The following is a 23,150-nucleotide window of genomic DNA, read 5'->3' as shown; positions in this document are numbered from 1 at the left end:
TAATAATGTGCTAAAGATCGATAAGGGCTTATAAGGGTTGGAGAAATTCTGATAAGGTTAATAAGAAATTGATTCGGGTCGGATCACGTCTGACAAGTTTGATAAGGGTAGATAAGGCTTGATTAGAATCGGATCGATTGCGATAAGGTTTATAACGACGGTTTATAACGATAAGCGTTAAATACTGGTCGGATCAAGTTTCTTAACATTGATAATGACACCGAGCTGCGTGGAGATGAGCACGTGGCGTAATACTTGCCCATACTTAAGACATTTCCCAGAGGAGTTTCTGCGTGATTGTTTCCTGCATGGGTTCAATTTTACTAACATCACACTGGCATAAATGGCACCAAACAACAGAGCCATACTCAAGTACAGGTTGGATCAGGTCGGATCAGACACGATAAGTATTTATGGCTTCCATGTTGTTTCCTCGACTATCTGATAGCCTCCTTTCAAAAAGAGGGCGCACCGATGAATCCATTAACTTTTTTGGCCAGCTAAAGAAAACTGCCCACGTTACCATGTGGTACACATGGTAACGTGGGATCGCGGAAACACTGCCACAGCAATGTCACCATTCATGGCTGCAAAATGTTTCATCAGTACAATAGGCCCTTGTTATAAAGTAACAAAGATGGCGAGCGACGAACTGCTCCTTGAGGTCCGCGACAAGCACCAGCACCGACAGAAGTTACACCAAATTTTAGATGCGAAGCATCTTATGGTCGGGGCAATGTCACTCCCTCAGTCCATCCATCCGCCGTGCGGCGTCCACACCCCTACTGCGCATGCGCATCCTCCTCCCCTCCTCTCCTCTCCTTGTCTCATGTCCTCTCCTCTCGGCATTCCTCCTCTCCCACGCTCCTCTCCGGATTGCGCAACGAATGGCGAGAAAGAAATTGTAGCAGCACCAACGAGGCAACGCGCAGAGCTGCTGCCGACGCCGCCCGCGTTTCTCCATGTCCCCGCGTTCGCGCCGAACGCTCGCGGTGTCCGTGAATGCAGCAGGCGCCTCTGGCGTCGGCTCGGCAGGTTTCCACCAGCCACAGCTTGGCCGTGACGTCACCTGGGAGATAAAACTTAGAGCCGCCACGACGGCGGCAGAACTCTCGTTGACTCTGTGGCGAGTACAGATACCTTGCCATGGGACGGGAAACCATCTCCCGCTCAAGCTAACCATCTCCCCGCTGCTCCGCATCCACACATGGTTCCCTTTAGCGGGAGATGGAGTAATTTTTTTTGCGTTTGGTGACATCCCAAACTTCGTGAGCCCACAACACTGAATCGGACGCGAGGGTAATACCCGATCTGAAACCTCTTGACTTGACAGAAACATAGCTCTTCGAGGGCTAGAAAGACCAAACGTAACAAATGTGCAGAGAACTAAGATCGGAAGAGATGGCATAGATACACCGACTAAGCACCTAATTCTCACCTTCTTCACAAACGCACTACCATAGCACACTGAGACAGTGTGAAGTGCTGTTGTGGCCGTCGGTTGTCTATGGGTTCCGGGGCGGCAGCATAACACACATGCGAACACCGTGTAACCCAGAAAGGGACTGCCCTTTCTCCTTTATTACTCCTGGCAGCCTTTGCGGGCACGAACTCAGCGCCGACCTTCATCGTTATTTTCTTCACGCCCAAGGCGCGAGACACGCGCACAGCATCCTCTGCTCTCGTTTGTGATAGAATGGCTGATTGAAAATTCACATTCGACCATATATGCCAAACCCACGCCGTTCTTTCACATGGTTCGGTGTCACCTGTGCCAAGTGTGCTGACGAACACCCTTCAGACAACTGGGATAGTGCACGGCGCTGTGACTGTGGGCACCCGGCGTACTCTCGCTCCTGGCCTGCGTCGAAGAAGGAAATAGATAACACTGAAAGTGAACGAGAACGTCTCATTGAAAGACACGCGCAAGCGTTTCTCGTTTGTGCCAACCAACTCTTACGCTGATGTGGCACAGCGGAGGGCAGTGTCACAAAGACTTCCCGCGGTCGTTCCATCAAAACTCAGTGGGCCTGCGGTAACGTCACCCGCCCCCATGGTGGGAACGGCCAAGGCTGTCCCGCCTTCTATGAATCCAGTCACGTCAGACACCTCTGCTAGCGCCGGCAGCTGTCAGCGCAGCTCAGAGGCTAAGACGAGCTCACTGACCTCCTGGATGCTGGGCTCCAAGGTCTTGTCTTCTAGGCGAGGCTTTCACGGAAACAAACCACTCGCAAGAGCGTGTGTCGAGAGGCACTGGACACAGCACGCAGCTATCAGGTGAAGCCGGAGCCTAAGGAGCGGCGCGATTCCATCGGCCGCTCCCAAAAAGACAAACTCATAATTACTGGGCCTCAAAAGGGCTCTGCAAGCTGAACCAACTTCAATTTCCTGTTTGATACACACAGTGCAAGTTAGGACACACTAATATAGCAATGAAACATCAGATGTCTTCTTCGCGACCGCGACGATTTTCAAGACGTTATTCGTGAATTCAGTCCAAAGGCGCTGTGTGTACAGAAATCTACTTAAAATCTAAACATACACATTTTTTCCCAACAATACGTTACATTCCGTAAAGACAGCGTTGATGCTATCGCGTTTTCTGGTGGGGTAACAATTATAATTGATAAAAATACTGCCTGCTCGCGCTTAGAACTACAAACGAGCTTTGATGCTGTTGCAGTTCGAGCTGCACTGCTAAAACACTTGTTACAACATGCTCTCTTTCTACATACTGTAATTATCACTTGTATAGAGAAGAATTCCAGGCCTTAATAAATGTTACGCGCATCAAGAATTAAGCACTGGATACTATTGACAAACATCGTCTCCAAGAAACTCTCTCCACGAAACATCGTCCACGAGAACTATCTGAACCCGACTTGGTTCTTGGTGTTTTAACTAACACATCACTCTGTGGGGGGGGGGGGGGGGGGGCACTCGCAGCGATGAAAAAGTTCGGTTAATGGAAAACTTTTTCCACTGAGGCATGCTTGCTTAATAAAAAAGAACCAACATTTTACAGTACTGCTCACAACATAGACTCCTGTATAGATTTGAGCATAGCGTCTCCGACACTCATTCCGTACATCCAAAGGAATGTAGTTAAAAATTCCTACGACTTCGACCGCTTTCCTATAGTGCTGAGTCCAACAATACTGGATAAAAGCTCGCCACACATTCCTCGGTGATAGGTCGCATAAGCCTACTGCAAGTTCCAACGAGGACTCGTGTATTTCTCGCAGGATAACATCTGCGCCCTATGCTAAGATATGATGCTGTTGCATACTTTACAGCTTGCCTTATTGAAGCTGCATCCAAATGCATCCCACAAACAAACTAAGTGGCTACCAAACGACAAGTTCCGTGGTGGAATTATGAGTGTAGGAAAGCGCACAAGCTGCTAGACAAAACGAGGGAACTCCTTCGCGATTCTCCGACTGCGGAACACCTAATTAATTTCAAGCATGTAGCATAGCAAGGAAGAAGGACGCAACGACAGGCTCGGAGAGAAACATAGCGTAAGTGTATCTCCGGTATAAACTCTTAAACAGTTGAGCGCAGAGTGTGGAATAGAGTAAATATAATTAAAGACCGCCAGTTACACACGCTACCTTTGGTAACTGCATAGTAAAATAGCCACAAAGACCAGGCATATTTTCTGAGTGCACAATTTAAACACATCTCTAGTCTTCGTACCACCCACGTACCTGCTGTGGTTGGTCAGTCGCTATGTGTTTGGCTGCTGAGCACGAAGTCGCGGGATCGAATCCCGGCCACGGCGGCCGCATTTAGACTGGGGCGAAATGCGAAAACACCCGTGTACTTAGATTTAGGGGCACGTTAAAGAACCCTAGGTGGTCCAAATTTCCGTAGTCCCCCACTACGGCGTGCCTCATAATCAGATCGTGGTTTTGGCACGTAAAACCACATAATTAATTTTTTTAAGTCTTAGTACCATTCTGAATCATTCCTTAGGTACAAACAACTAGCAGAACGACAACCTTTGGAACGGAACTGCATACCAAATTAAGCGTACAATCTCCTATTTAAGTTATCAGAGCTTCAGGCATCCTTGAACTACTGCAATAATTGTTCTCCAGGATCTCATCAAATCAAATATGATATAATTAAACACACACGGAAACCCAGAAACATATCCTGGCTCTTTTCAACGCCATATAGTTTTCTGGGTATATGCCGTCTTCTTGGAAAAAGGCTGTTATATTTCCAATTCACAAAGAGGCCAAGGACCTGTCTTTATTTACCAGTTATAGGCCTACAGCATTGACGAACTGCCTTTGCAAGTTTTTCAAGAAGGTGGGAAATCGATGCCTGTTTCACATTATGGAGAGCAATGAACTGCTCGATCCATGCCAATGTAGTTTCAGAGAAGGCAGATTACAACTGACCACTACTCCGCATTGCGGCAAATAATATGGACGATTTCATTCGTAAACAGTACTTCTTATCTGTATTTGTGGACATTTAGAAAGCCTACGATACCACATGGCACTTCGGAATTTTACGAGATCTGTCGGCACTAGGTGCCCGCGGTAGCATGTTGAACACCACTGAAAGCTGCTTGTCTGGCTGCGTATTCCGCGTCAGCAATGGTGCATCTAAACGATTCACTCAATATACTGGTATACCTCAAGGCGGAGTTGTGCACTCTTTGTTGTGAAAATGAATTCACATCATACAAACCTACACTCATCATTCCGTGTACGTTGACGATCTACAGAAAGATTTTAAAGCACGCACTACTGCGACCTGCGAATGACAGGTGCAGTTACGATTAAACAAATCGACCCGCCGCGGTTGCTTCGAGCTTATGGTGTTCGACTGCTAAGCACGAGGTCGCGGGATTAAATCCCGGCCACGGCGGCCGCATTTAGACTGTGGCGAAATGCAGAAAAAATCCCTGTACTTACATTTAGGTGCACGTTACAGAACCCCAGGTGGTCCAAATTCATTCGGAGTCCCCCACTACGGCGTGCCTCATGATCAGATGGTGGTTTTGGCACATAATACCCCATAATTTATTTATAGATTAAACTAATTGCCTGAATGGGCAAATGAAAGTGGCTTTCAAGTAAACACCGCTAAAAGTACCTGCGTACTCTTTTCAAACAAGAGAAGCGTAACACGAGTCACAAGTATTGCAATTGATAAAGATGAGCTCTCTGTGAGCAGCGAGCGTAAGCTTTTAGGAATCATTTTAGACTCTAAGCTCACGTTTGTTCCTTAGCTTAAGTGTCCAAGGACGAAATGCCTGAAGACAATGAACCTTTTAAAACTCCTGTCGCGCACAACTTGAGGTAGTGACTGGAACTATCTCCTGAACTTGTACAAAAGTCTTGTCTACTCGCGCCTGGACTACGGAGCTATAGTTTATCATTGTGCAACGTCTGGACACTGTTCACTATCTCGGTATCCGTCTCGAGACCGGAGCTTTCAGGACAAATACGATCCATAGCCTCTAGCTAGAGTCGAATCAGTGGTCTCTTCATCTAGACTCGTGATATACCAGTTTTACATATTTTCTTAGAGCACACAAGAGCATTCACCATCCTTCTTATTCAACCATAAACGATATGACCGCTTCCACACTTTTTCATTACCGCCCTGGAGCAAGAGAGCCGTTCTCTTTGCGTGTGGGAAACCTTAGTGAGGAAATGGGTGTTCCACTGCTTGAACATCATCTTATGGCCGTGGAAGTGGCAGCTCATAGAGTGTGACACATCGTTTGCAGAGGGCACTAAACATGCTCCAGAGACGCACATTCTAATGTGTTTCCTAGAGCTACAGGCAACGTACTCGTGCCCAGATGTTTATACAGATGCATCAAAATCCCATGCCGGTGTGTCTTATGTAGCTGTCGGTCCATCCTTTTCAGAATCCGACGCTCTCCACCCTGAAATAAGCATCTTCATGGCAGTGGCCTATGCAGTATTGTAGGCTGTTAGCCCGACAGGAAATTAAAGCTGCAAATGACAATTCTCAACCCTTAAGCGTCCTGAAAGCTTTAATACCGTTGCGAAAACCCCAAAACCTCTACTCAATAATCTTTATTCGCTGCGAAGTACTACTCATGCATCTAACCAACATCTAGGCAACATGCTTGCGGATGCAATTTCCGCACCCATAGCAACAAAAGCTAGCAACACTTCCATAGCTATTCTTGCCATGGGCCTGAAGTCATTTTTGCGCAATGAACTAAGCTATTCGCAACAAATCTGGGACATTGATACTTCAACTAAGCCGCATTAAATGAAGCCGCATTTGGAAAATTGGCCTCCAATAATGAAAATACAACAAAGTGAGATCATTCTCTGCCGAATTAGCATAGGCCACATAAATCACCTGTTGACCGGTGGTGTGCCTCCTGTTTGTGGCAAATGAGACGCTGACCATCCTCGTCCTGTTAGAGTGTCGGGATTTTGATGCATTTGTATAAAAATCTGGGCACGAGTACGTTGCCTGCAGGTCTTGTTAGAGTGTCGGCAAGCAGACACTGAAACAACAAGAAAGTTTCCGTTAGCCTACCGACAGCAACTGCCACTGCATCCGCCATTGCTTCTTGACAAAGAAACGTCTTTTGACAATAAATTTGTTTTGAACATTTTACAGGCTGTTGACACTTTGCAAGTTGCAAATCCAAGAGATTCGTAGCAGATATTCTCAATGGAGGCTTCTGCTGCAGTAATACGTTTCTGTAGAGCACGTCCTTCCGGGCCCTTGCGTTCAAGGGCATTAGTGCTGCCGTAATTAGCTCTGAGGCATTAGTGCTAGTGACACCCGTACCTTTTAGTATATCATCCATTTGTTCCATATATTTTAGGTCCATACCACATCTCTCACATGACGTATCATTATCATAGTTTTATGGCTTATATGTTTTACGCACATTAGACCGAATGTTTTAGGCCTCTGAACAGCCGCGTTTTATGTACTCTTTGAAATTCATAGTTCAGGCACCATTGTCAATCCATTGCCTTGTCATCGGCGCTCTTTATACCCCCACCAGGCCCTTGCGCCAATGACATCCAATAATCAATCAATTCTCTAGAAACAACACGAAAGTACTGGTGTATAGGGCAATGAACAGCTTTGAAAAAAAATGCTGACGAGTGTGTGATTTTTCCTGAGATCGACTCATTTACTGCGACAGCAGCTGCCTTTCACAGCGAACATATCGATAATTTCAAGAACAACTTGCTTGCAATGCACACCATGTCGTTTTCGTACGCTGCAGTATTGCCTCATGTGGACTCCGTAATACATTCAGAGAATGAACCTCTTGTCAGAGCCTGCGCCCCCCCCCCCCCCCGAAAAAAAACGCCCTAATTACCGAACGTCAGTGCCGCGCGATAGCTCAGTCCGACTCAAAACTGCGTGTTCCCGCAGGGCCATGAAAATACACCGCTAAGCCTCGACATAACAAAATGTCCGTCATCGTCAACTTAATAAAAGGGCGCATGTGAGAAACATGTCCTTGCGACAGTTGGCAGGGTAGGAGACTTTGCACTGCCAGAAGACAGTGCATGCTGGCATTTAAGCACCAACGGCAACTTGCTTGTAAGTAGCCAGAGGCGCGCTTCTACTATGAGTAACAAGAGGACAAAACACAGCTGCGATACTAAATGAAAATCAGCCCAGAAATGTTTGTATAAAAGAAAGGTGCGTTGTTATTTTATGGAGTTCCGCAGGTTATCGATGTCACTTACCTGAAATCTGGAGCAAGCTGCATTTTTAAGCTGTCTTCGAAAAACGATGTTATTCAATCTTATTCGTTGAGTATCACGGTCACACGCTCTGAACAGAAAGACGAACGCATTGATGCAAATGTGAACAGTGATGAAACATGCAAAAGAGAAAAATGTAAAATTGTCACCGCCGCCCGCCTAGATTCCCGCTCCAAATGAACCCTTCTGTGGGAGTATGTATCAAAAAGCAAACCTGTCTGTCCGTGTAAAATATGGCCTCCCGCCTACGGTGATGAGCGTCGCTCATCACCGCAAAGTTCGTTTGTGTGATGCGTGAAGAATTGAAGCTTCTGTTTCTCAATCCTTAGATTCAAGGGCTGTATGTCAATAAATCTCGTCATTTCGGTGATAGAACAGGATTTTGAAAGTTATTTATACATTAACCCAAGACTTTTTACATCTTCATTTCAATGATCCTGATATTAGTTTTATTGCAGAGATGCCGCACTACGGATGCACGTGGTATTTTTTATCTAATGAATAAGAAGCGACAAAAAAAATTATATTAAAGGGGTATCCTGAAATTTATACCTCGAAAAATATTCGGAAAGGGAGATTTACAAATGTTGATTATACGCAATTGGTGTTACTATACGTAAACATTACGTACACGTATACATACATATAGACCTTTTCATCGGGCAAGGAGTAAAGGGTGCACGACGAGCCTTTCCTCCTCTGTGGCTTGGGCGAACCGGCGCGGCGCGACTTGAATGTGTTGCCGGTCGCGCGCTGCGGAACGATTCGGATGTGTTTTAGCTAGTTCTGAGTGCAGTTTACGGGATGTCAGTTCTTACGAGGTCGTCGAACAACCACTGTGTAGCCTTTAGATGGAGCAGTAGCTACAGTATCTGGAAATTGCTCTTGGATGTGCAAAAATGCGACGCGCATCATCAGCCGCGGTGTGTGTATGTGTTGTGAACTATGTTGGATTTATCTGTTTTCACTCGATGAAGAGCTGTTGTAAAACATTTGCATCGGCCACCGGCATCGATCTCACGCATTTTAAGTCTAGTAGACTTAAAATCACTATGTCTACGTTAGCATCCTGCAAGAGGCCGAAGGCTTTGCTCAACACAGCGAGCACTGCGGTTGGCAAACCAATATAATACACACAATTGCTTCGTGCTTAGATCGGAATTGCCTTTTTTGCCATGTAAGGTACAATATACAAAGGGGATCGCTCCTCATTTTGCAGCAAAATAAAACAGAACACCGGATAACGACGCAATAAGACTCCGCATGGTCGTGCCGCATGCTTGGACCACTTGGACCATACGCTATATAGAACAAACAGATCTATAGCACAGCATTTAGTACTGCCTCGGACGCTCGCGCAGTCTGCAGCTGGTCATTCGACCACTCGAAAAGTGTGATTCACACTGTACGGTATGCGGTTATTAATAACCAAACTATTTCATTTGTGGGCGGAAACCTTGCCCAGCAAACAAGGCAGTTGCCAGTGTATCTACACATAACAACTTGAATGTAAACAGCACGAGTTGTTCTCCAGCAGAGCGGTACACACGCTGTTATGATAGTCAGATGTTTCGTAACTACTCGTTGCAGCTAAACCAGAGCTTAGAATTACAGTGCTGAGAATGCTGTAGTAAGGTGGCATTCGGGAAACGAATTTTCAGAAATACCTAACTGATATCCGAGGCTGATGGTAAGCGCAAACAAACGCTCACACCTCGCGCTGGGTGCTCCGTCCGCCCTAACACCAGCAGTTTACTACAGCCGCTTAATTACTTCAGACTTAAATTCCTTCACTACGCTGCACAGGATCATTCCCCACGTAGAAGACACAATTTCATGCTAAATAGACCGCGCGAGTGCGAAAAAATCTACCAGAAACTGCCACCGAGCGTATACCACAGCATACAACACGGGCATTCGCCCAAGCCAACAAGCCAACTGCCCGTAAATGGCGCCACTGCCTAGGCAATGGCGGCGCCCATGAAAAAACGGTCTATACGTAAACGTATACATACGTATACGTATGTAATCTGTATACGTATACGTATACATATGTATACATATATGTATACATATATGTATACATATATGTATATATATATATGTATACATATATGTAGCCGTATACGTATACGGCTAGAGTCTGTAACGGAGTACGTTTATCTAGGTCTATTACTCACAGCCGGCCCTCATCATGAGAAATAAATTTACAGAAGAATAAAATTGTGTTGGAGTGCATACGGCAGGCATTGCCAAATCCTTACCACTGTCGTTCAAAAGAAAAGTGTACAGTCATTGCATACTACCGGTGTTAATAAATGTAGCAGAAACTTGGAGGTTAGCAAAGAAGCTCGAGAACAAGTTAATCACCGCACAAAGAGCGATGGAACGAAAAGTGTTAGGCCTAACTTTAAGAGACGGGAAGAGAGCGGTGTGGATCAGAGAGCAAACGGGGATAGCCGATATTCTAGTTGAAATTAAGAGGAAAAAATGGAGCTGGGCAGGCCATGTAATGCACAGGATGGTTAACCGCTGGGCCATTAGAGTTACAGAATGGATACCAATAGAAGGGAAACGCAGTCGACGACGGCCGAAAACTAGGTGGGCTGATGCAGTCAGGAAATTTCCAGGTGCAAGTTGAAATCAGCTAGCGCAAGACAGGGCCCATTAGAGATCACAGGGAGAGGCCTTCGTCCTGCAGTGGGCATAAATATAGGCTGATGATGATGATACGTAAACATTTGTAGTTGGCGACATCGTGAAGACCATTACAATTTGTACCGTATTAAGCTTCATTTATGTTCTAATAAAAGTGCGTCAACTGGTTCATGTATTGACTCTGTTATTGGGAGAAGCATTTCATCAAAACATTAGTTATACTAAATAAATAACCAACGAGGGAGCTGGCACACATCGCAGAGGAAACAGCACGATAAGAACTGCCCAAACAAGACCAAAACGACAAAGCGCCTAATAAAGGAGTTATCACTCGCATTGCAAATGCTTCTCAGAAAAGAAGGAGTCTCGTTTACCTTCTGAACAAAACGCCAACAGACAAGGGACGTTAGTGTAGCAAACAAACACGGTTCTCTTGCGACTCTCGTTTATTTGCTGCCACATATATACTACTAGCCTTGTGATGATCAAAACAAGTTATTCACGAGATGGTTCTCCTATCCTTGTACAAAAGCTTACCCGTCGCAGTAGCTTAGCTGCTATATATACGATTCTCCGTTGCTCAGCTCGACGTCGGGAGTTGGATCCCGGCCGCGCTGGTCGCCTTTCGATCGTGCGAAATGCAAAGACATCCTTCTCAGACTTAGGTGCTCGTCAAAAAACTCCAGGTGGTAAAAATTAATTCCCAGTCCACCGCTACGGCGTGCTTCATATTCGTATCTCGGTTTCGGCACGTAAGAACACAGAATTTAGTTTATTTAGTTTGTACAAGTGCTAGCATGCAACTACAGCATGCCTTTTATAGCAAAAATAGAAAAAGCTATGAGACTCAACGTTTTTTAGCACAACACTGCATATGCACATTACTAAAAATTGGAGGACGCTTAAGCTTGGCGTTTAAGTGTGGAACGCGATAGTATTCAAAGATCCCTGACTGCTTCTCACGCTTCCCGACGACTGGAGCTTATGGGTTACTGGCAAACACTGGCGGCGAACGCTATGCACGTAGGCGAGCTTTCTGGTGGAAACGCGACCTCTTCCGTGGGCCGATCTCGGAGATCGTGCACGGAAGATAGGAAGATAGGAAGAAAGTAACGTAGGAGTAACGGATTACTTCTGAGTAACTCCTGAATTACTTTCGACAGACAGTAATGGTTAACGGCAATTAATTACGTTTCTGAATGAAGTAATTGTAATCGCAGTCAGTTACTTTTTTTTCTGTAACGTGTACAAGCGCGGATCTAGCTTGACATTTACTGTCGGTTCCGCTCAGATTGGTGAATTTCCAGTGTTGCACCATGGTGTGCTTTGCACACAGCTGCTGATCCGGAACGATAATGAGTGTTCGCCAACTCTCATAACAGCAGCGGAAGCCAGAACGTTGACCTGGTCAGGCAGAGCCCATTAAGCGGAGCGTGACGGTGCGTTCAGCTGGCTTAATTCGCCGCTTTTGCAGGCAAACTCAATGCGCGTCTCTGGAGACATGTAAACCACCCGGCGCGGGCCGCGTATACGGACTGATACCGCAACAGCACGACGGCACGAACGTGTCCTGAGCATCCGTATAATTGCTATCGCAAACAAAATCACTGCTAACATAGCTGGAAATGCCAAATGAATGCGTTAGCATTACGTTGCACCTATTTGAAGTTCCGCATTCATAATTTAAACCGCTTTCACCGCATTGCGAAGTGTATTTCAGGAGCTCACTGGACACACGTCCTCCCTCTTCGAGGAGTGAAGGGCAACTGTCCGAAGCAGACCACCGTCGGTTACGCTCACGCACATGCACACTCTTCTAAGCTCTCCCATCGTCTGCCACGTGAACGGCTTCCCACACTTAACGCACATGTCCACTTTGACACGCCTAATACTAACGCATTAAAAGGCTTCTTGTTTTTCAGGCATATCAATCACAACACACACACATCCCTAGTTTATTCACGAGTTCGATCCTTTGCGTCCTGCAGGATCCAAGCCTTGTGCGGGGTACGCTGCGTGCCAACCTAGATCCCACGCACCGCCACTCGGATGACGAGCTGTGGCAGGTGCTCCGGCAGGCGCACCTCGCCGACTTCGTATCCAGCCAGCCGCTGAAGCTGCTACTCGAAACGGGAGACGGTGGCGGGAACCTCAGGTGACGATGTCGAGACTCCTCCACAATTAATAAAAAACATAATGACCTCCTCGAGAGCGTGCTGTCCCTGCGCATATGATAGAATGCCGATGTCAGTATGCAGGATAACCAAGTAAAGTGAATGGAACCTGGCCTGCTTCTGATATTTGATGCGAGCTAGCTCTTACTGTGCGATCACGATCCCCTTTGTAGGCTAAATGACAACGGCGTTCTGTTTCTGAGCGTGAGGTTGTGGCATGCACTACTTTTTGAAGGGCGGTGAGGCAGGTGTGCGAGCCTGTTCGCAGGAATCAAAAAGAAAGTCTCTACGCCTGTGCTGCAAAAAAAAAATTAAGATCAGAATTACAATTACACAAAATGTAACGCACGTTGTACTTTTAGCTTTAGAGAAATTTCCCGCAATGTGCCAACGGCACATTGGGCACATTGTTGAGCACATTGTTGGGCACGTTGGGCACATTGTGTACAGGAAAGTTCCCGCAATTGAAAACGACCCTTATTGTCTTGAAACACGGAAAAACCCGTCCTTGATGAGCAGTGTCTTAGTTAATACCCCTCGTGAGGTCTTGAAAGAAAGAAATTGAAATGAAGCGAAAGCATTCGGGTAATAATTCATCATGACCCCGCATGTAGCTAGCCAGACACGTTCTGGTAGAAGATTTTCTGTATCCCGCAAATACTAGGTAGACTCTTCGAGCTTCGTCAAGTACACGTACGTTCCTTGGGTTTATGTGGGACAAGACAGGCTACGTGGTCATCAGATACACCAGCAGGAAACGTTTACCACTGCTTAGCGGTTCTCGTCACCAAAGCCTTTTCTTTCGTTCTCCTATAGCCTGAGATGCGTACAATATGTAAAGCAATGAAAGGAGCGAGTTGGTGCCTGTTGACAAAATGAAATTGGCATCTCACGTTAAAATTGACGTGTACCGAGCTCACCTGTTGGAATCTATCTGAAGTGAAGCTCTTGTGAGGCTCTTAATTATATGCTATAAAACTGTTCATCGTCAGCAACGCGTGCCTCCCCGGAAAGTCATCAAGACGCGGACCACGCGGCCAATATTATCTACGCGACCGCGGATTACACTGTTTCCAGGACCGGCCCACCTTATTCGGCAAGAAGCTGACCACGCAAACGTGCGAAACCCCGGGAAAGAAGGCGTACAAAACTGGGCGTTAGCAAAGAACTCATGTGCCTGAAGGCGCGTACTTATTGCACCGAGGGTACTCATTTTAGGTACTGTTTGTTGCTCCGCTGCGTGGTTATCTTGGAGAAGAAAGACGGCCAGCGGTACATCTGTAATGCTAGTACAGATGAGGGCTACATATAAGCCAATTGGTTATACGAGTGCTGTCCTGAGTATTAGCCACTCGGCAAGACGGCCAGACTAGCAGCAGTCATGGTCAGCAAAGTACGGTAGGGTATCCCTAAAAAGCTTCGCTTTAATACGCAGAACAGAAGTTTGCTCAGTCGCACTGCATTATCACACTATATTGCACTACATTGTCCATCCTGTAGCGTGGCTCACGTACCTATAGCATGTGAGAAACAGAAAACCTACGCCTATTCCTAGGACGGTTGAAAAATGCTCTGTCGTGTGTGTTCCTCATCTGTGTCCCTCGTCGAAAATGGTGCGCATTCCAACCTCTAGAGTAACTCATAGAAGTTGGTTATTTTTGTCATCAAACAGTGCTGGGCAGCGGCAGCTGGTGTGCTTGGCGCGTGCCCTGCTACGAAGACCCAAGATCCTGGTGCTGGACGAGGCTACCTCGCACATGGACGGTGACACAGACCGCCTGATCCAGGCGACACTGCGGGACAGCTTCGCCAACTTCACACTGCTCACCGTGGCCCACCGGCTGCACACCGTGCTCGACTACGACAGGTAGGCCTGGACCCACAGAGTTTCCCGCTAAAATTGCTAGAGTGAACTTTGGCATTTGTATCTACGGGAGATGCAGTATGGTACTTTTCGGATTGATCATTTTCAGCAGATTATGCATCACATCCTCTATGCAATAAAGTGCTATAATATTAAATAATACGCGCTCAGACTTATTGGCTTACTTTTTAAAGAAAACTGTGGTTTCCTGGAAACCCAGGAATACAAAGCGCAAATTAAAAAAAGTGCGGCAGGAACCATCAAAGATGATCGTCATTGTCAGCGACAGCATTTTTATGTGACCTGCTGCATATACCTATGTGATCCGTGGATCACGAAGCATTATGGACTCATCAGGAAACACATGAAGTGATAATTTCACTGCCAATCCCGATGTCAAATGATTCCACGACAGTATATTTGTAATCACAGTACCCCAGTTGAAACTCCATACGAACTCCCACTATCCCTAGTATCAAGACTGCGGCTTCGTTGCAATAGCAATCCATCAAACGCGGCGCTCGACACGGAGGTGGTGCACTATCAATTTAAATATATTTATTGCTACATGCCCCTCGTGTCACCTTGGTGCATCCATTCTGAGGGATTGGCGAGAGCGGGCACATATCAATATCACATACGCCGTGCCTATGTCCGGGTCCATGCTCAGTAGCTCATACCGAGTGGCCCAAGTTACCTACTAGGTCGGACAGCAGTCAGCGTCAAGTTGTCTGTTCAATCACACAGCCCGTGGCTCATGTTGTCGGCTCGGCAACACAGCAGCTAGCACATACGTTGTGGTGCAAGTTGACTTGCCTATGCATAACCCACCAGATACACACCAACCACGAAGTGTGGGGAAGAGCCGAAGAAAGCTGTCGCTGTAATAAAGCCGCAAGAACATCTTAAGCTACAAGCATGAACATTAGACAAATCCCCGCCTTTTCCATGGCAGCTTACCGATAGTAGCGATAGGGTTCCCTGGGAGTTCATTTTGTAGCAAACTTTCCTCGTGCTCACCATTAGTGGGGACGAGGACACGGCGGCAATTCTCGGCCGCTTGTTGCAAAGTTTGCAGCAATATTCCAAGGAGTTGCTGACATCTTGGTGGAATGACGTCAACTGATCCCGACGTAGGATGCGTCTAAAGCTGCTCTTACGAAAGCTGGTAACTGTCGCTACATGACGTTCCCTGTTTTCAGGGTACATTGTTCATTCCATTTCGAGCTTCGTTACTTGATGTCCTACTGCTTTTGTGTGGTGATGTCGAGGAAAACCCGGGTCTTGGTGGCAATGCTCTTACATCTGTTCTTGATGTAGTGACAAGACTTGAGGCAGGGCAGGCGGGAATACTGGGTGGGCTAAGGGGCGTTAAAGAAAAACAAATAGCCACTGACAACGAAATCAAACGTCTCTTGGACAGGGTATCTACCCTAGACACTACCATTACTTCCCCCAACAGCACTACAACCAGTGTTTTGTCTAATAATAATGTTATGTTCGACATCACAAAATAGTTAACTACAGTCTCTTCATTCAAGATGCGATAACGCTGAAAATAGACGTAGGCGTTCAAACTTGCTGTTCTTCGACCTCAGTGGTGACCCTAAAGAAGACTGGCTAGCCACGGAGCGAAAGTTAATAGACTTTTGCTCAGACCAGCTGGAAATTACAATTACCGGATCGCAATTCGAAAGAATCCACCGTATAGGAAAGTTTTCTCCTGACAAGCAATGGCCAATAATAGCGAAATTCGATCTCTTTAAGGACAAACAAACAATCTTAGCTGCTGCTCGCAAACTAAAAGATTCAGGCATCTTTATCAGCGAAGCTTTTTCTGCTGCCACATGTCTGGCTTGAAAAAAAAATTGATACAATACGCCAAAGAGGAGCATAAGTTCAGGTTGTCTGTTGACAAAATGCGAATGGATGGCAGGACCTATATTTACGACAGCAGAACATTTTCCGTCATCTCTTGCAGCTAGCTAGCTCGAAAAACAGTTCCGCATACACATACATTTGCTGAAAGTGCATCGGTACCGTCTTTATCAGTAATTTTCACTGATATTCGCAGCTTGCTGCCGAAGCGTGACCAGATATGTTCTTTCATAGATTATAACAAGACAGACATTCTTATACTAACGAAAAACTGGCTGCACCCTGAGATAAATAACAGTGAAATTCTTCCTGATAATAATACGTATACTGTATGCATATACAGGGTGTTTCATTTTAGCTGCACCAAACTTTTAAAAATTGCCTGCGGCAGATAGCACAATTATAATCGTTGATCTAAACTACTCGATGAGGCGGCCATTACTTCCACCAGAAATCAAAATGCCTAATTGAATAATTAACATAATTACGGTAATTAACTTTTTAACTAATTGTTTTACGGCACATCTTTCAATCTACGAAATATAGCCGCTGAGTTTGCAAGGCGTATCCACTTAGAACGAATTCCCAGGACTGGATAAGTTTCGAGATATTCATTTTCAAAGTGTCCGGCGAAATGCATGGGCGTTACAGTTAACTTTGTGCTTCAATGCATAAAACAGCGTTTTCCTCAAAAAGTTAACTGGAACGTCCATGCATTTCGTCGGACACTTTGAAACTTATTATCTCGAAACTGTTCTAGTCCTGAGAATTCGTTCTAAGTGGATACGCCCGGAGAACTAAGCGGCTATAATTCGTAGATTGAAAGATGTGCCGTAAAATAATTAGTTAAAAAGTTAATTACCGTAATTATGTTATTTATTCAATTAGGCGTTTTGATTTCTCGTGGAAATATTGGCCGCCTCAACGAGTAGTTTAGATCAAGGATTATAATTGTGCTATCTGCCACAGGAAATCTTTAAAAATTTGGTGCAGCTAAAATGAAACACCCTGTATATTCGTCGTGACCACTCAGAAAGAAAAGGCGGAGGTGTTTTCATTGCCGTTAAAGAAACCCTCAGATCATTTGTAGTCAACACACTTTCACCACTTGAAATTGTATGGACGGCCTTTGTCTCGTCTTCGACACAGGCACTCATTGGTGTATTTTACCGTCCACCGGACCACACTCATTGCTTTGTTGAAAATCTCCGCCATAGTGTTCGTTTTTAACGCGTTTTCGGACGTACAAAAGCTTTCAATTCATCTGCACTCCCGTGCGCCATATCACACTGGAATGATCTTTCCGATTCTATTGCATCATTAACAAATCCTGTCTCTTTCCGTGAGCATGTGTTTAATATAGCTTGTACTGTTCGGAAAATCCATGTGTATTTTGTTACCATGCTAGCCTTCTCTTCTGTATGTACTTCTTACGTTTTTGTATGCATCTGCATGTATTGCTATTCTGTATTGTCTGTTTAATTTTGTTAATTCTGATTAATTTTGTTATGTTTTGTAACTATGCAATACCTAGTCTTTGTCGCCCTGTTCTGATATTCATTTTTATCTTGTAACCCCCCTTACACAATGTCCTTTGGCACTGTAAGGTTCAATAAATAAATAAATAAGCCTTCCTTGCGAGAAAAATGTTGGTCCTCACACTCTACAACGCAAATATGCGCACGACGTTGTACGGTTGGCCACTCTGGTGCCCCGGACGTGTCGAGGTAATGCTAATGAGCCTGCATAAAACCCTCTCCTCAATAGAGAGATTTACTTTTTTCCGTCTAGTAACCATATCCTTTATGTAACCAAGCACACGTAGAAACAACTACCAAACAAGATAGCATTAGGTCAGAGCTGAATTTCTAGTGATTTATTCTCGACCCACTTTTACGTATACATCTAATCCAAGTGCGTCTGTAAGGCAACGAAGTCTTACCTGATGTCATAACGGCTTTTTCAAAGAACACAAAAACTATCTTTTTTCACTTTCACAGTTCTTCCGCTTATGTTTTTGGTCACATTCCGCACAGACAAAACGGAGACGTCTAAGCTGTGTTGAAAAAGGGGCTGTATATTGTTACGCTCAAAAGTGAATAGGAAATAAAGCTGCGAAAGAAGGAGTAAGACAAGGCGATACTAGTGAGAATATTGCATAATGATAATGCTAGATTTGTGTAGTGTAATTATATAAACCCGACAAATTATTGGAAATATTCAATTCGCAAGGCAATAGAAACGAACCGTTTAGTTACATGACAGCGGTGTTGATATTTACTCAGCCATTCCATATTCGCAATGTAATAAAGCGTTAGCGGCAACACACCCTGAAGGTTAGAGCTTGCAGAGTTCCTCACTTTGTTATCACCCCCATCCTATAACATAATCACTGTAAGACGATATGCTCCTTCAAGCAATCTGCGCTTGCTAGACTCCACCATACGACTGCAAACTTGCTAACCTAGGCACACTACTCTGCAAATTTCGAATGCGTTTCCCTTTTCTTCAGTTTGATACTCTTATATAGGGCCCGTTATCTGCTCTTAACTTTTACTTTACTTGGCCTACAAAACACTGCTTTCCCTCTAAATATGATATGACGTACACAGCTATGCTGTCATCTTCATACTATAGTCTCACTATTTCTTAATACTACACCTATGGTTCCCTCTTTAATTTCTCCTTGGCTCTCCCTATCTCCATGTCAAGTGTTATTCGGGAAGTTTAACCCGCACAGGTGGTGGAATGCACTGATTCAGTACTTTTCAAGAATAACGGTTAGCTGCCGTTTATGACTTGACAGTGTCAGTTTCACCAGTTTTTAATTTTCCCGGACGTTTCCTTCGCTTTGCAAGTTCCTTGTGACTTCATGACCTAGATAAATGCACGCCGTTATAGCAGCCAGAGGCTGACTACCAACTCTTGCTCTCTTGCTAGGCTACAGAAAATTATATCGCAACCACATGCTCGCTTTGAACGATCGTTGAAACGAAAGACCTTTGAAATTTCAGTGCCTAAGAGGTGCCTTTGTGTGACCTACCGGGGGAAACACTAAAGCGCGAAGGTTTCGATGATCTTCAATTTCACTGGTGATTGAAAGCGAGCGTATTATTGCGGTATTAGTCATTCACGTACTCTTATACGTCCTCACTCAAATTTTGTAACTTGTGTCCAGGTTCACTGAAGAGGACATTGTCATCTCTAAAGCTTAGATTGGCGAAATGAGATATTCCCTGGTACACCTAACCCTTCTCAATCTATCCTTTTCAATACTCATGCAAGGCGACGTTGGAGACATTGTGTCTTATTGGTCGACGCGCTTTTTATTCGCGATTTTTAGGCTTTTCTTGCAAAAAATTGTGCTAGGTGTGGAATGTGAGCACATAAGTCCTATAATATTCATATTAGGGTTGCTGATACGAGCACCGAATCGATCGCCTTTTGTTTATTTGAGGCAATTAGGGTGTTGGTTGTGAGTTGCAGAATTCGCAATGCTGTGATTGACGTAATGGACAGAAAATGTACTCTTTAACATTCCTTTCTAAAGCATCTTCTCTGGGCTTATTTAATTAAAGTGTTCCACTCATTCCTTCTACAACATTGAAGCCATGTTAGCAGTTGTACAGTTCTTCCCTTCTTTAACATCTCTTTTCTTGTAAATTATGTTATGCTGACATTGTTACTAATGCAGAAAAACACGAGAAGTTTGAAAGAAATAAATGTATGTAAATACAAATACCCCACGCGACGGTAAAAAGTCGGTAGCGTGAAATATCTGAATTTATATCCACTAGGTTCGCTAAGTGTCCATGTATCATAACATTACGGCAGATGCGATGCACTAGGTGGAATCTACATTAGACGATGCCTTCTTGAAAGGCTTCAATTAAGGGCTATGCAAAGAGACACACAATGCTTGCAATTTTATGTTATTTTCAACTACACTCAGATCCTTCTCTCATCTTAGAATTTTTCTGTCATTTATATTCGCGGTCACGTGCGTATAGCCATTCTAGACTCCTCGATAGATGAGAAGGCTTCTGACTTCGCTGACAGATGAGATGACAAACCTGAGGCCTCGGAAAGGCTGTCATCCTGTGTTTGCTCCCTGCAACAGGACAAACTTTATTGCGAATGCTCGTCCCAGCCACTTTACGGTACAAAGGTTGCTGTCTCGCCTCACTTAGGAACTCTTCAGTATAAAGAAAATTTAGGTGTGCGATGGTGCGATGAAACTTCTGACTCCGAGCACGTACAGCAGCCACATGCTCTAACCTTTAGGCCACGATGGCATGCATGCTTCTGTCAGGCACACTAGGCCTTTGCGTTAATGATAACACACCACGTGAGACCGGCGCTTGTGTCAGGTCAGCACTACCCAGTCAAGAAAAGTTTGCTCAAACCAGTTGAAAATTTCCAATTGGAACCAATTAAATAGTTCCAATTGTGTTTTGGGACACCCATTGGAAATATCCAACAGGTCCAATCGGACCAATCGGTTTTTTGAACACAATTGGACTCAATTGGTCTCTGAATTGGACTCGTTGGGACCAACATGAAAACCAAAGGAAAGAAAAAAAAATTCCTAGATGGGCCCTAACCTTGACATGACACAGGTATACTTGAAACTCCTTTCGAGAAGCATATATCAAGCATGAACACACTACTGAAATTCTCTTGAATGACATATCCTACCCGCACCACTTCACTATGAGAGATGCATGTCAGGTGTCATATATATGTGAGCAAAATTTGGTTGACCAAGTGGTGCCAGTGATTCATGAGAATATGGTAAAATTTCAAGATAGATTTTTAACTTGACAGAAGGCTAAATGCTTCTCTCCATTGATCACACCAAAATACAAAGATATTTTACTTTAAAACTCACATTATAATTGTGCTGTTATTAAATCAACTATTTCGTTGTTTCGCGAGATTACATAGTGACTTCCAATTGGGTCCAGTTGGGACCAATTGGTATACCAAGTTCCAGTGATGTCCAACTGGAACCAACTGGACTTCTCATGATGCCCAATTGGAACCAACTCGACTTCTCAAGAAGCCCAATTGGAACTTGGACCTCCAATGATGTCCAACTGGGACCAGTTGGGTCCCATTGAAAAATCCAACTGGACTCAATGAGTTTCTTGACTGGGTAGCGCACACGCCAGTTTCTACTCAACCAGTGACTTACCACGGGGACTCTTTGATTATCCATCCCTGACAGTCGCGGACTGTGCGAGAGGCTGCGTACGCAACGCTCATTGGCTGAAAGCACCGCCTCGAACAGTCCGGGACTGTCAGACACGGATAGTCGAAGAGGCCCGCTGTCTTTTCCATGCGTCAGAACTGGGAGTGTGCCGGTCCCTCCCATTCTTTCCTCGTGGCAGCTAATCCATTGAGACGCTGTGTTACACCACGCTGCCTTCGAGATCGGCCCACATACCCCAGTCTTTTTCTCTCAGCAGCTAGCACTAAGTTGTGCGACATTGTACCGCCTTCGGGATTCGCCCATTTTGTAATGGAACACAATTATAGCGTTTCCTCGCAGAAGTAAAAACAGAACTGTCGTCATGCCGTCGCCTTCATACTATCATCGTCGCTGTCATCGTCGTCTTTCTTCTGTTGTCGCACACAGGCGCACGTCAAACAGACAATTTCTTACTTTACACAAGCACTCCCGTCCATCTGATAACTCTATAAAGAATCCCAAGCGATACCGGATAGCCAGCTACTTGCGAAATGCTTCGCATTACGTCGATTCACACATTGCGTTGCATCTACATAACTTTTGCTTCATCGGTGAAACATTGTTTACGAGAAACACGCTTAATTCTTGCTGCTTTCGGGTCGATATTCTAATTTATGTTTTAAAAAGCACGTGCGAATACTTGAACTCAATTGACTTGCTGTCACAGGTTCCGTGTGAGTATACTAACACATGTTCCCTCGTGTCATTCTCTTCCCGATTTTCTTCCAGGATCCTCGTTATGAGCGAAGGCAGCGTTGCCGAATATGGAACCGTACACCAGCTCCTCAACGACAGCAACTCATTGTTCTACGACATGGCGCGCAAAGCAGGAGTCGTGTTCACTGACTTACCACTAAATAACTCGTTGCTTTCATCGGAAATTGGCACCCATCTCTAGTCATATCTCGGTTCTCAGAATGTTGATCATGTTGGGCACAAGATTACATATAAAGGAGGCGTATATGATTGAATGTGTTTTATGAAGCGCTGTGGAAGGTGGACATTAGGTGCTGGAAGAAATCTGTTTGAATCTGTAAGTGGGCGTCAATATATTGTGGGCCAGCCATTGCATGCTGAGCGGTTATCACTAAGTCAACCCTCAGACGCTTCACCCTGGTAACCTATAGCTTGGGCACTGAAGGATTGCATAATATTCTTACAAATAACACAGAGGGGAAAGGGGGGAGGTGTAGAACGTAGGGAACAGAGTTTGTTCCAATGTAATCCCTAGCTCACAATCCATAATTTGATAGCCTCCTGCTCTATACTCTTCCCATCCTCCAAGAAGAAATTTCCTCAACTGTTAAATAAAAAGAGGAACCTGCGATGACACGTCAACCGGCTAACACACGGCGCTGCTTTAATTTCTTCCAGCGAATATCAGTAGCACATTATCTTTCTTTTCAATTCTGCACCCTCGCCTCGGAGACACCCTTGGTCATTACTTGGCCTACCCGCCTTACCCTCTCTCCCCTTTAGAAGAACCATACCATATGGGTGTTTACTGCCATAGTAAACAGCTTGGCCGAGTTGCAACCGGGAGAACGCACCTACAATTACATATGCGCTTTTCT

The 23,150-nt window shown here is 45.0% G+C and overlaps 1 protein-coding gene across 1 annotated transcript in view; it reads left to right on the top strand.

Moving 5' to 3' along the window:
- Positions 1 to 22,863, top strand: part of LOC119431857 (ATP-binding cassette sub-family C member 2-like) — a 1,116,245-nt gene extending 1,093,382 nt beyond the window's left edge. The window contains exons 25-27 of the mRNA XM_049657182.1: positions 12,395 to 12,561; positions 14,253 to 14,447; positions 22,306 to 22,863. Coding sequence (XP_049513139.1) covers positions 12,395 to 12,561; positions 14,253 to 14,447; positions 22,306 to 22,474 — 531 coding nt within the window. The 3' untranslated portion in view covers positions 22,475 to 22,863. The remainder of the gene's footprint in view (positions 1 to 12,394; positions 12,562 to 14,252; positions 14,448 to 22,305) is intronic.
- Positions 22,864 to 23,150: the final 287 nt, after the last annotated feature.

Source organism: Dermacentor silvarum, chromosome 10, assembly GCF_013339745.2.
Source record: "Dermacentor silvarum isolate Dsil-2018 chromosome 10, BIME_Dsil_1.4, whole genome shotgun sequence".
Lineage (NCBI taxonomy): Eukaryota > Metazoa > Arthropoda > Arachnida > Ixodida > Ixodidae > Dermacentor > Dermacentor silvarum.
Note: the sequence above shows the minus strand (reverse complement) of the source record. Positions and strands in the feature narration are given on the sequence as shown.